The following is a 13,448-nucleotide window of genomic DNA, read 5'->3' on the forward strand; positions in this document are numbered from 1 at the left end:
TGCTGAGAAGCAGCAGTGGAAAGAGCACGGGCTTGGGAGGCAGATGTCATGGGTTGTAATCCCGGCTCTGCCGCTTGTCAGCTGTGTGACTTTGGGCAAGTCACTTAACTTCTCTGGGCCTCAGTTACCTCATCTGTAAAATGGGGATTAAGACTGTGAGCCCCACGTGGGACAACCTAATCACCCTGTATCCCCCCCCCGAGCGCTTAGAACGGTGCTTTGCACATAGTAAGTGCTTAACAGTAATCACCATCATTATTATTATTTGTCCCCATTTATTATTATTTATCCCCTCTCCCCAAGGCCCACAGCGTTCATGTCCATGTGTCCATATCCTTATATTCTGTTTATTTATATTTATCCCCATTTATTATTATTATTATTATTATTTATCCCCATTTTACGGAAGAGGTAATTGAGGCCCAGAGGAGTTGGGTGAGTTGCCCGAAGTCTCACAGCAGACAAGTGGTGGTGCTGGGATTAGAACCAAGCTCCTCTGACTGCCAGGCCCATGTTCTTTCGACAAGCCCACACTGGGGTGTTCATCCAGAGCAGTATCCCCGTAGTGTGTTTGTCTCTTTTGCCTCGGGATGGGTGTGTTTGTGTTCTTACCCTAATCCCTCTATACAGGTTGAAGTGATTGTTGGCTGTGACCACAGCACTGTTCGGATCCCAGTAGAGGGAAGGGGAGAGGGGCTCAGGAGCCCCGCTGACAGCATGGCTCAGTGGAAAGAGCCTGGGCTTAGGAGTCAGAGGTCATGGGTTCGATTCCCCGCTCTGCCGCTTGTCAGCTGTGTGACTGTGGGCAAGTCACTTAACTTCTCTGTGCCTCAGTTACCTCATCTGTAAAATGGGGATGAAGACTGTGAGCCTCACGTGGAACAACCTGATGACCTCGTATCTCCCCCAGCGCTTAGAACAGTGCTCTGCACATAGTAAGCGCTTAACAAATACCAACATTATTATTTCCCTCCTCCACACCCAATACAGTCTGCTCTTCCCCAAGAAATCCCAACAGAGCCCGAGGCAGGGAAGCAGGCGTGTGATGGGACAGAAGTAGGCTCGGGAGGGCTACGGACTTGTGGGGTTCCGGGATCATAGCTCTCGTCTCCAGGTCTTGGACGTGGATTTATAAAGAGAAGAGATTTCGTCAAGAGTTGTCCGGGCGAGCGCCTCACCATTTTTTGCCTTGCCTCCGCAGCGTGGAGGGAGATGCCCAGGGCAGCGACTTGGGCCCCGTGGGGGATAGCCCAGGCAGCCAGCCCCCTTACCGCTGCAGCGAGCTGGGAAAGGGAGCTGACCCCTACGAGCTGCCGCCCCCCACCTCTCACATGTCCGGCCCACCCACCGGTCTGCCCTGGGCCCAGCGGGCCCGCCTGCAACCTGCCAGTGTGGCGCTGCGCAAGCAGGAGGAGGAGGAGATCAAGCGCTCCAAGGCCCTGTCCGACAGCTATGAACTCTCCACAGACCTGCAGGACAAGAAGGTTGGGGGGAAAGGGAAAGAGGGTGTGGTTAGAGGCGGGCGGGAGGGGAGCGCGGACGTTGGGAAACTCAAGGGAAATGGAGAGAGAAGGGGTCGTGGGAGGAGGATGGGGTGAATGGCGGACTGTGGGACGTGGTTGGCGGAAGTCGGGGGGAAACGCAGAGGGAAACCTTTAAAATAGGCTAGGGATCGCGGCTAGGGGTTGTGCGGCGGGTTGAAAGGACACAGGCTTTCGAACAAGGCGTCGAGGGCGGATCGGTGATTGAATCGGGCGTATTTACTGAGAGCTTACTGTGCGCAGACCTCTGTACTAAGCACTTGGGAGAGTCCACTTGGTTGCCATCATCCCTGCCCACAAGGAACTTCAGAGACTAGAGGGGGAGACAGACGTTAAAATAAATAACAGATGGGGAAGTGGCAGAATATAAGGATATGGACATAAACGCTGTGGGCCTCGGGGAGAGGGGATGGGTATCAGAGCGCTGAAGGGATGCAGACACAGGTGTTTAAGTGACACCAAAGGTTGGGTAGATAGGGGGAAGTCAGGGCTTAGTCAGGGAAGGCCTCCTGGGGGAGAAATTATTTTAGTAGGGGTTTAAAGGTGGGGAGATGTGGGAATAGGGAGCCGGTGGTGGGAATGCAGCTGGGTGGTTGTGGATGGAGGCGGGTGGCAGGGGGAGCCGGTTTGAGATCTGGGGGAAAGGGGCAGGAGCCGGCTGGGGAAAGGGGCAGGAGCCGGCTGGGGTCAGGGCAGTGGGTTTCTGGGCTGCTGCGCTCTTGGATTGCTCAGCAAATCTTCCCGTCGCCATGACAGGTGGAGATGCTGGAGCGGAAGTACGGGGGCTCATTTCTCAGCCGCCGAGCAGCCCGCACCATCCAGACCGCCTTCCGCCAGTACCGCATGAACAAGAACTTTGAGCGGCTGCGCAGCTCGGCTTCAGAGAGCCGCATGTCCCGCCGCATCATCCTGTCCAACATGCGCATGCAGTTCTCCTTCGAGGAGTACGAGAAGAGTCAGAACGCTGCGTACTTTGAGGGCAAGCCCGCCTCGCTGGACGAGAGTGCCATGTCCGGGGCCCGCACCCACCGGCTGGAGCGGGGCCTCCCCTACGGTGGCTCTTGCAGCGGCATTGATGGGGGGAGCTCCATCACCACCTCAGGAGAGTTCTCCAACGACATCACCGAACTCGAGGACTCCTTTTCCAAGCAGGTCAGGACTCTAGAACCCCCGCCAGCCCCTCTCCGCATCTCCGCCGTCCCCCTCTTTCCCCCTTTCCTAGCCCTTTCTGACCACCCATTTCCCCACCTGATTTCCCAGATCTGTTCCCGACCTCCGCCCCTCCCTTCCTCCCGCAGTCTGTTTGCAAGTCCTACCACTGTTTGTTCCCAGGTCTCTGGACCCCCACTAGATTGTTCTTCTGAGTTGCTAGAGTTTCATTCATTCAAAAGTCTTTATTGAGTGCTTACTATGTGCAGAGCACTGTACTAAGCGCTTGGAATGGACAATTTGGCAACAGATAGAAACAATCCCTGCCCGATGACGGGCTCACAGTCTAAACGGGCGAGTTTCCGCTTCCTACTTCTCGTCTAACAAAATGCTCATATTTGAGGCTGGGGGGGACCAAATTCCTTCTCCCTCCCCAAATCCGTGATGGGTTACCAGAGTGTCTGGCGTTCTTCGGGGATCAAATTTGAAAAGAAACGGGGACCACTGTTCAGTCCAGGACTTTCATTGTATTGCCCCGATACCAGAACTCTTGGTCGTCTCTTTTGCCCGATGACAAGATCGAAGTCCGTGGAGGTGATGTGATCCGCCCATACTCGGTCGTCGGAGTGAGGTCTCCCCCTCGTCAGGGTGAGACCTCTCAGTTGTCAAGTTGTGAGATCTCCGGTTGCGGAGATCTCTAGATGCAGAGGCACCCTAGCACCATAACCCGAAGCCCCGTTCTTGTCGCTAACATCATTCCCCCCGGGCTGGTAGGCCACTCGACCAAAGTGAGGACCCAATTCGGGGTTGGGCTGTGTTAGCCTGGGAGGGTGAGGAGGGGAAACGTGGCATCCGGTTGAAGCGTTGTTTGAAGTTGGCTGATGTTCAGCTGTTCTCCGTCCCCATCGAAGACGGGCCGGAAGAGATGGACCGAGACGGTGTCAGGGAGGCTTTATGTTAGAAGGATGAACTTCCGGACCTTAAGATTGTCAGAACGCCGAGACGGGTCACGGGCCGGAACGGGTGGTGTCCGCTTCCTGCCTGGAGATTCATGAGATCGGGACAGAGTTGATGATGGGACGAGGAGGGAACGAGACGGCCTCTGGACAGAATGATTTCTGAGCCCAGCATTCTGACCCAGAGGTTCTGTTCCCTTCCACCCTCCCTTCCTTCCCTATCCTCTGCTAACCCTGGCCCTTCTTCTAGTCTGGGGTATTTCGAGAGCTGCTGCTTCCCGCTCCCCTATGCACCCTATACGGCTGAGATGAGGAGGGGGCGCAGTTAATGAAAACCAGAGGCCGCCAACTGGCCCGGCCACCGTGAGATCACGATGGAGTGGAGGTGGTGGGAAAAGGGAATTCCTGCAGGGTTCTGCTCGGGAAGGAGGGAACCCGGGAGCAGGGGACTCTCCCCCTTTCCCCGCTGAACTCTGCGGGCGTTCCCCCTTCCTTCTCTCCCCTACCCCCACCTTGCCTCCGCAGGTGAAGTCCCTGGCCGAGTCTATCGACGACGCCCTAAACTGCCACGCGCTGCATGGGGACGAGAGCCGGGAAGGCCCGGGTCCTCTGGAGAAGAGCGAATCCAAAGAACAGCACGAAGACAGTACGGCCACTTCCTTCAGCGACGTGACCCTCTACCTGGACGAGGGCGTCCCCCCATCTCCCCTGTCCCTGGAGCGGCCCCCGAGCGCCGAACCGGCCGAGCCTCCCGGTCCCCCGCCCCGGCCCGAGTACTGGGCCCCGCCCCCGGCCCGGGAGGACAGCCGCGAGAACGGCAGCCGGAGGAGCACGCCCTGTATGGAGTGCCGGGACTTCCGCCTCCGGGGGGCCCATCTGCCCCTCCTCACCATAGAACCCCCCAGCGACAGCTCGGTGGACCTGAGTGACCGCTCCGACCGGGGCTCCCTCAACCGGCAGCTGGTGTACGAACAGGACAACTGCAGCCCCCACGGGACCCTCAAACTGAAGGGTCCGCCTGCCCGACCCCCGCACCCACACCGTCACTACCACCCCCAGCAGGAGGTCCCCGCCCCTCCTCCCCCGGGCCCCCCGCCGGCCCCCGCCCCCGTCAACAGTGCCCCCGGGGCCGGCGGGGGGCCCGGGGGAGGAGGCGGGGGCCGGCTGCTCAATAAGTGCGAGGCGGGCGAGAACTCGGACGGGGACAACGACAGCCTCAACAGCACCACCAACTCGAACGAGACCATCAACTGCAGCTCGGGCTCCTCGTCTCGGGACAGCCTGCGGGAGCCCCCGGCCCCGCTCTGCAAGCAGACCTACCAGCGCGAGACCCGTCATAGCTGGGACTCCCCGGCCTTCAACAATGACGTGGTGCAGCGGCGCCAGTACCGCATCGGCCTGAACCTCTTTAACAAGTACGTGGCCTTTCCACCCCCGCCCCCGCTGGATCGGGTCCCTCCGGGGCGTCCTCCCGAGCCGAGCTCGGGGGACCTTCTTGAGAACGGAGCCCCGGCCCCGTCGTCCCGTGCTCCCCTCAGGTGGAACTTCTTCCCGGACGAGGGGAGCGCCGGCTGAGACCTGACACCCCCCCCCCCCCCCCCCCCCCCGCCTCCTTACGTCCGTGGGCGGGCCCCAGCTGGGCCACTGACCGGGAAGGGAAGGGAAGCACTGAGGGGTGGGCGCGGCGGTCCAGCCCGCTGAGGCCACGGCCCCCGGATCTCCCCCGGCACGGGGCGGGACGGGGACGCCCCCTGCTTCGGCAGCACCCGCAGACGTCTTCCTCGGAGCGAAGGCTCGGAGCCCGTTGTGGGGCTGGGGGGCAGGAAGGGATGGGCCGGGCCCGGCCCGTTGGGGGCTTTCCAGAGAGCCGATCCTTTGGGGGCAGGGCCCAGAAGATGTTCCTCGGAGGTCAGCTTGACCCCTCTCCTTGCCTCTTGGCAAGACTAGTCTTAATCTAGCCTGGAGAGGAATTGGCAGGGCAGTTTCCTCTCTCTGCCCACCCTGCTTGCTCAGGAGTTACAATAATAATAATAGCGGTACCTGTTAAAGTGCTTGCTATGCCCCATACTGGGGTAGATAGAATGCAAATAGATCAGATACAGTCCCTGGCCCACGGGGGGCTCGCAGTCTAAGTGGGAGGGAGAACAGGTTTTGAATCCCCATTTTACAGGTAAGGAAACAGGCAGAGCGAAGTCAACTGATTTGCCCCAGGTCACACAGCAGGCAAGCGTCGGAGCCCGTTTGGAACCCGGGTCTCTCGACTCCCGGGCCTGTGTTCTTTCCGCTAGACCACGCTGCTTCCCTAAGCCGTCGCTGGGGATGATGGAGTGGGTTAGCCAGGACCCTGGGTTTGGACTGGCCTCTCTTCTACCCGAGGTGGGGACCGGGGGAAGGGGGTGTGCTAAGGACAGGACTCTGCTCGGGACCTCTTGTTGCCAAGGTTGTTGACCGAATGATTTTTGGCTTTGACAGGAGGGCTCGAAGAATTGGTCGTCTCTGGTTTTGCCCACCCCTCAGCGGACTGGAGGGTTAGCCTTTCTCCCCTCCTCTGTTTCTCCTTTTCATCCCCTGCTTCCCCTCCTTCCTGGGGAGAGGGAAGGGCTGAGAGCCCTGACTGTAGCGTGGCTCAGTGGAAAGAGCCCGGGCTTGAGAGTCAGAGGTCATGGGTTCGAATCCCAGCTCTGCCACTTGTCCGCTGGGTGACCGTGGACAAGTCACTTCACTTCTCTGGGCCTCAGTGACCTCTGTAAAATGGAGATTAACTGTGAGCCTCCCGTGGGACAACCCGATGACCCTGTATCTCCCCCAGCGCTTAGAACAGTGCTCTGCACATAGTAAGCACTTAACAAAAATACCAACATTATTATGATTACAGAGAAGCAGCGTGGCTAAGTGGGAAGAGCCCGGGCTTGGGAGTCCGAGGTCATGGGTTTGAATCCCGGCTCTGCCGCTTGTCAGCTGGGTGACTGTTGGGCAAGTCACTTAACTTCTCTGGGCCTCAGTTACCTCATCTGTAAAATGGGGATTAAGACTGTGAGCCTCATGTGGGACAACGTAATTGCCCTGTACCTCCCCCAGCGCTTAGAACGGTGCTCTGCACATAGTAAGCGCTTAACAAATACCCACATTATTATTATTATTATTATTAATAGTAATATCAATTCCCCCTCTGGAGCTGGGCCCGGGCTGCTATGGCAAAGAGCACCAGCGCCACCTGCTGGCAAGTCGTGGGCTAAGGCTCCCCCTCCCGCCCTCCGATTTTCCAAGCTCTCTTCCCTCTCCAGGCCCTAAAAAGGATGCTTCCCTAAGAGTGCGAGGGGGCGGGGGTGGAGTGGGAAGCGAGGCAAGAAGGCTTTGAGGTTGGGAATCACTGCTACAGAGGACTACGTCGTCAGGGATCTGTCTTGGAAGAGGAAAAGGGAGGGACGGGAGGCTTGCCTAGGAGCTGGACCTGAGGGAGAATTGGGTCAGGGCATGGGGAGAAAACCCAGCCTGGGGTTGAAGAATTGGGCCTGGGAACCGCTGGAGAACTCCAGAAATGTGATCACCCTCCTTCCCCCCCCTGCCCTTTGAACTCCTGCAGGAAGCCAGAGAAGGGCATCCAGTATCTGATCGAGCGGGGTTTCCTGTCAGACACACCCGTCGGGGTGGCCCACTTCATCTTGGAGCGCAAGGGCTTGAGTCGCCAGATGATCGGAGAGTTCCTGGGAAACCGCCAGAAGCAGTTCAACCGCGACGTGCTCGAGTGAGGGGCTCGGCGGGACGGCCCGTTGTGGGGGCGGAGAGGCGGGGCGGGAAAGCCCGGGTTGGGGAGGCGCGGGTCGCCGGGCACGGTGCAACAGGGGCAGGGCCGTGAATGGTTTCGGTTCTGTTCTGGGCCTCCGAAGGAGGAGCGATTTTATCTCATTTGAAAGCACTGAAAGAACCCCATAGAAGAGAAAGGCAGAAAGATGGGCAGTCTCTCTGGCTTAAAAATTATTTTGGGAAGGAGTCGCTCCAGCGTCTTTGACTCTCCTGGATGGGGTTTCTGACAGGAGTCTTCGTGTGTATGTCAGGGTGTGCCGTATCAGTGTGCGGGTGTACGGGTGGGTGGGCAGGCGTGTGTCTGTGGGAGAAGCCCGGGCTCTTGGGAAAGGCTGCCTCCCTCACCCCCTGCTTTCTTCCAGCTGCGTGGTGGATGAGATGGACTTCTCCTCCATGGACTTGGATGATGCCCTGCGTAAATTCCAGGCACATATTCGGGTGCAGGGGGAGGCCCAGAAAGTGGAGCGACTCATTGAGGCTTTCAGGTGAGCCTGTCCCCACTGTCCCCTCACCCCCAGTGCCTCGAGGTATCCTCTTTCCTGCCCCATTCCTCTGTATAGAACTTAACCCGAAGGCCACCTTCCCTCAGAAACCCACCTGGATCAAGTGGAATGGAGGTTCCCCACCTCGACCCACTTTCCTCCCCTCCTTCACCTGCCTCACCCGGCTGCTAATAAAACGTACGAGAGCAACATGGAGGACGGTGTCTGTTTTCCAACTTTGAGGTTTTATAAAGGGGGTTGGGGGGAAAAGAATGGAGGACCTCTCTATACTGGGCCACCTTCAGGACACTGAGGTGACTCTGGGTCTATTTTTTCAAATAAAACCAAATGCAACCTCTTGGTGCCACTAGTCACCAGACCTTCTACCCTACCTGCCTCCCCCCAGACTTCGTTTGAGGCCTACTGGGGAACAGGGACCCTGACCTGTGCCCATCCCCGAAGGAGCCGTGGTTGCGTTCCATCCGGGGTTTGAAGAGTTTTGGGGTCAACCTTTGGGAAGCTTAACCCTTTGTCTCCCACCCCGCCAGCCAGCGATATTGCGTGTGTAACCCTCCCCTGGTGCGCCAGTTCCGGAACCCAGACACCATCTTCATCCTGGCCTTCGCCATCATCCTGCTCAACACCGATATGTACAGCCCCAGCGTCAAGGCCGAGCGCAAGATGAAGCTGGATGACTTCATCAAGAACTTGAGAGGTGATGATGGCCCCCTGCCACTCCACCCCAAGATCTTCTGCCTCGTTCTTCCACCCCCAGTCATAATTATGCTATCCGTTAAGTGCTTGTTATGTGCCCAGCACTCTTCTAAATGCTGGCTAAGTTAATCACGATGGATGCAGTCCCTGTTTCACCTGGGGGTCACCATGTAAGTAGGAGAGAGAATTCTGCTCCATTCCCCATTCTGTGTGTGTTTCTCCAGTGTGAGAAAATAAGGGGGTGGGGCAGTGAGGAGATCTCTGCTCTAGGGGTATCTTTACTGGCATTCCCCAGGACCAGTCATTTGGTATCCAGCTTGGCAGGTACAGCTCTCTGTCACTGCCCCACAGTAGATGAGAGAGCAACCTAAAGGCCTGGGAAGGGAAAGAGGAGAGGGGTGGGAAGCCCGAGGACCCAAGTCACCTGGCATCTGTGTTAATGCCTCCTCCAGGAGTGGACAATGGGGAAGACATTCCCCGGGACCTCCTGGTGGGCATCTACCAACGCATCCAGGGCCGAGAGTTACGCACCAATGACGACCACGTGTCCCAGGTGCAGGCTGTGGAGCGCATGATTGTGGGCAAGAAGCCGGTGAGTACCCTGGGCGGGGCTGGGGGGAGAGCGGAGGGTCGGGCGCTCAGCCCCACACTGCCAACCAGCTTCAGCCCAGGAACCCTCCTGCTCGGAGGTCCCGAAGCATCTTCCTTAGAGGAGCAGCGTGGCTCAGTGGAAAGACCCCGGGCTTGGGAGTCAGTGTTCATGGGTTCGAATCCCAGCTCTGCCACTTGTCAGCTGGGTGACCGTGGGCAAGTCACTTCACTTCTCTGGGCCTCAGTTACCTCATCTGAAAAATGGGGATTAACTGTGAGCCTCACGTGGGACAACCTGATTACCCTGTATCTACCCCAGTGCTTAGAACAGTGCTCTGCACATAGTAAGCACTTAACAAATACCAACATTATTATTATTATTGTTATTATCTCCCGTTGCCAAGACTAGCCCAGACTGGGCCGTCCTCCAGAAAAGGGGAGGGCTCCTGGGGTCCACTGAATGAGGAAGCCAGATGACCCAGCTTTTGCTCCTGCTCCTTTCTATGAGTCCATCACTCAGTAGTATTTATTGAGCGCTTATCGTGTGCAGAGCACGGTACTAAGCACTGGGGAGAAAACATACAGGACGATATGTACCGACTCAGTCCCGAAGCAGCGTGGCTCAGTGGAAGGAGCGCCGGCTTAGGAGTCAGAGGTCATGGGTTCTAATCCTGGCTCCGCCACCTGTCAGCTGTGTGACTTTGGGGAAGTCACTTCAATTCTCGGTGCCTCAGTTACCTCACCTCTAAAATGGGGACTAAGACTGTGAGCCTCACGTGGGACAACCTGATAACCCTGTATCTATCCCAGCGCTTAGAATAGTGCTCGGCACATAGTAAGCGCTTAACAAATACCAACATTATTATTATTTTTCTTATTAAGGAGCGTACAGTCTAGTGGGGAAGACAGATATTAAAATATATTACAATTTGGGGAAGTGGCAGAGTACAAGGATATGGACGTAAGTGCTGTGGGCCTGAAGGTGAGGTATCAAAATGCTTAAGGTGACACAGGGGAAGGCGAATAGGGTGGGGAAATGAGGGGTGAGTCAGAGAAGGCCTCCTGGAGGAAATACGACCATCCATTTTTATTGAACATATACAGTGTGTTAAGAGAATATACTCTCAGCTCAGGCCCAGCCTTTAGAGAGGTTTCAATCCCAAATGGAGTAGTTTCCATCCCAAATGGAGTAGCTTCCATTCTGAGGCCTTTTCCCCGTGCCCTCCAGGTGCTGTCTTTGCCTCACCGGCGCCTGGTCTGCTGCTGCCAGCTCTACGAGGTCCCCGACCCCAACCGGCCCCAGCGCCTCGGCCTGCACCAGCGTGAGGTCTTCCTGTTCAATGACCTCCTCGTGGTGAGGATGCCGCTGACGGGATGCCCAAAGACACGAGGGGACTGCAGGGGACCCCCAGGGGATGTGGGGGAACCTTAAGGTGCGGAAGGGGGCGGCTCCCTGATGACTGACAACAGACAGTTGACGGGCCTGAAGCTGGAGTGACTAGCACCCAGGGCCGGATGAGGATGGCAGACCCCTGAGTTTTGTTCCCCAAATACCTCTGCTGTAGGTGGTCCAGCCATGAGCCCTGGGGACTGGGGGAGCAGGGACCCTGCCACCGGTAGTGGGAAATCCCCAATACTGACCCATCCCTTGTTCCTTAACTCCACGTCCTCCAAAGGTGACGAAGATCTTCCAGAAGAAGAAAATCCTGGTGACCTACAGCTTCCGTCAGTCCTTTCCACTTGTGGAAATGCAGATGCAGCTCTTCCAGAACTCCTGTGAGTACCTCTGTCCAAGAATTCCCCTCTACCCTGCCTCCTCCCACCCTCTCAACCCCGACTTGGGTCATTCTTGGCAGCCTCTCCACCCTTCAGAATCATTCAGGTTCCTCAAGTTACACCCTCCACTCAAGCGTCTTCCCAATGCTCTGAAGCCCACTGTGGGCTGCTCCTCCAGAACCCACAACCCTACCCACACCGGGTGCAGAAAGCCATATCCTTCCGACGACCTCTCCCCTCCCGGTTTCCTCCAACCACCCGAGCTGATCTAGCCCTGATGCCCTGACAGATTACCAGTTTGGCATCAAGCTCCTGTCGGCCGTGCCAGGCGGGGAGCGGAAGGTTCTCATCATCTTCAACGCGCCCAGCCTCCAGGACCGGCTCCGCTTCACTTCCGACCTGCGCGAGTCCATCGCCGAGGTGCAGGAGATGGAGAAGTACCGTGTCGAGTGTGAGTGCCTAGCCCTGGGCGCTGCCTAACGCTCCCATGAGGGTCAAGCCTTTTTGGGAGTGGGGAGGGCTTCTCGTCGGGAGGTCTGGCCGGAGGACCCCCCCCCCCCCCCACTCTGGGTAGCCAGCATGGAAGAAAGGATACCCTTGGCTCTTTGGAGAGAAGAGGGCTGGGAAGGGAGGTGCAGAGCCGGGAGAGGGAGGGATCTCCACGAGAGTGATGGAGGCCATGGGGACTGGCAGCCCAGTAGGAGAGAGGGTGAACAACTGAGGTTCTTGGTGACAGCTGGGAATAATAGAGAACTCCCTGCCGGGAGTCGCACCTCGGAGAGTCATCCAGCGGCCAGAATTGGGCAGTTGGGGGACTGCCTCTGCCCTGGAAGACTTGGGGAGCCCCCTCTGGCCGCCACTCAGTGGTGGGGTACGCTCTGGCCCAGAGCGGTTCCGGGGCCCCCTTGGGGCTTGGATGAATTCAGAGGGATTCTGGGCATCCCGACAAAACCGAGATCTCGCCAGAACTGATTCTGTAGGCGATCCCCAGTCGGGAGCAGGAGCGCCCCCAAGAGAGGGGGCACTGCAAGGCTCACCTTCGGGGCGATGCCAGAGTGTCCCAGAGCCCCCTTTTGAAAGTGGACACAAGTGACCATCTGAAGAAGCAGCGGAAAGCATTGTGTCGTGGCCTGCCCTTGCCCATGCAGGGGACCGGCATCTTATCGAAGCGGCGGAGGGAAGGGCTATTGGCAGGGTTGGGATGGGGTACGCGACGAGAGACGAGGACGGAAGGGACGCCGGGCCCGGAAGGCCGCGGAGCTGGGGCGTCGGGGCAGGAAGCCCGGCCGAGGCTCCGCTCACCCCCGTCCCCTCCACAGCGGAGCTGGAGAAGCAGAAGGGGGTGATGCGGCCCAACGCTTCGCAGCCGTCCGGCCCCAAGGACACGGTCAACGGGACACTGCCCCGCAGCAGCCTGGAGGACACCTACGGGCTGGGGGACGGGCTCAAGCGCAGCGCCCTGAGCAGTTCGCTGCGGGATCTCTCGGACGCAGGTGAGGGCCTCTCGGGCGCTCCCCGACTCCACGGAGGGGCTGGGCCGGGAGCCTGGAAAACCCTCCATCCCAACCCGTTGGAGGCCACGGCCCTTGAGGAGTTCAGTCGAGGGAGAAGCGGTTCCTCCCCACGTCGTCCTCCTCCCCTAAGCTGGGCTTCCTCAGGCGGTCGGAGCGGGCGGTTCGGACCCCCTCCGCCACCTGACTCCCAACCCCACCTCCCCTCGCTCGGCGGCCGGAGCGAGCGTCAGACGGCGGCACCCGCAGCTGACGGGGACTGTCGCCGCCACTAGCGGCCGAAGCCGAGGCCCCGCAGTCAGAGCAGGGCCGAGAGAGAGGAGCCGAGAGCTGGGTGGGATAGCCAGTTCAGAGCAGGTAGCACCCAAGGGTGGGGAGGATCGTGTTCTTTCTCTGTCTCTGTCCCTCTCCGCTCCCTCTTTTTCTGCCTCCTCTGCTTCCCCGCTTGGCCTTGGGGAATTGGGTTGGGGGAAGATACGGGGAAGGAGCATCCTTTAGAGGTGAGGGGGAAAAAAAAATCCCTCCCGCGATCCCGTGCGACGAAGGCAGGCATCTAGGAGACCTTCGGGCGGTGGGATCGGGGGCCCCAACGTGGGCCCCGCGGGTCCGAGCCGACCCCCCTCGAGCGAGGGGGAGAAACGGAGCCGAGGGCCGGTGAGCGCAGCTCCGACCTCCCCACGGGCGGGTGTAGCGCAGGGGTCCGGGGGTGGGGAGTGGGCGGGGGGCGGGGGGGTCGAGCTCTGCTGGCGGCAGCAGGGGTCCGCAGCTCTAATACTTGGCTCGTTGCGTCCCCGGGTGCAGGGAAGCGGGGGCGGCGTAACAGCGTGGGATCGCTGGACAGCACCATCGAAGTAAGTGGGGTGCCCCCCGGCCCCCGGCCCCCCGCGTCTGCATGGGCCGCTCCCCCGGCCGCACCCGGAAGGG

The 13,448-nt window shown here is 58.9% G+C and overlaps 1 protein-coding gene across 8 annotated transcripts in view; it reads left to right on the top strand.

The window, feature by feature from the left end:
* The window catches only part of IQSEC2 (IQ motif and Sec7 domain ArfGEF 2), a 105,877-nt gene that overhangs the window by 87,901 nt on the left and 4,528 nt on the right, over positions 1 to 13,448 (top strand). For 7 of the 8 annotated variants that reach the window (XM_029067004.2, XM_039912335.1, XM_029067002.2 and 4 more), the window contains 12 exons: positions 1,202 to 1,484; positions 2,298 to 2,693; positions 4,172 to 5,061; positions 7,230 to 7,391; positions 7,813 to 7,935; positions 8,481 to 8,647; positions 9,099 to 9,238; positions 10,466 to 10,591; positions 10,914 to 11,013; positions 11,303 to 11,464; positions 12,333 to 12,506; positions 13,326 to 13,375. In XM_029067004.2, the coding sequence (XP_028922837.1) occupies positions 1,202 to 1,484; positions 2,298 to 2,693; positions 4,172 to 5,061; positions 7,230 to 7,391; positions 7,813 to 7,935; positions 8,481 to 8,647; positions 9,099 to 9,238; positions 10,466 to 10,591; positions 10,914 to 11,013; positions 11,303 to 11,464; positions 12,333 to 12,506; positions 13,326 to 13,375 (2,773 nt within the window). The remainder of the gene's footprint in view (positions 1 to 1,201; positions 1,485 to 2,297; positions 2,694 to 4,171; positions 5,062 to 7,229; positions 7,392 to 7,812; positions 7,936 to 8,480; positions 8,648 to 9,098; positions 9,239 to 10,465; positions 10,592 to 10,913; positions 11,014 to 11,302; positions 11,465 to 12,332; positions 12,507 to 13,325; positions 13,376 to 13,448) is intronic. The other variant, XM_029067010.2, reaches the window with a different exon arrangement.

Source organism: Ornithorhynchus anatinus, chromosome 6 (genome assembly GCF_004115215.2).
Source record: "Ornithorhynchus anatinus isolate Pmale09 chromosome 6, mOrnAna1.pri.v4, whole genome shotgun sequence".
NCBI classification, from domain to species: domain Eukaryota; kingdom Metazoa; phylum Chordata; class Mammalia; order Monotremata; family Ornithorhynchidae; genus Ornithorhynchus; species Ornithorhynchus anatinus.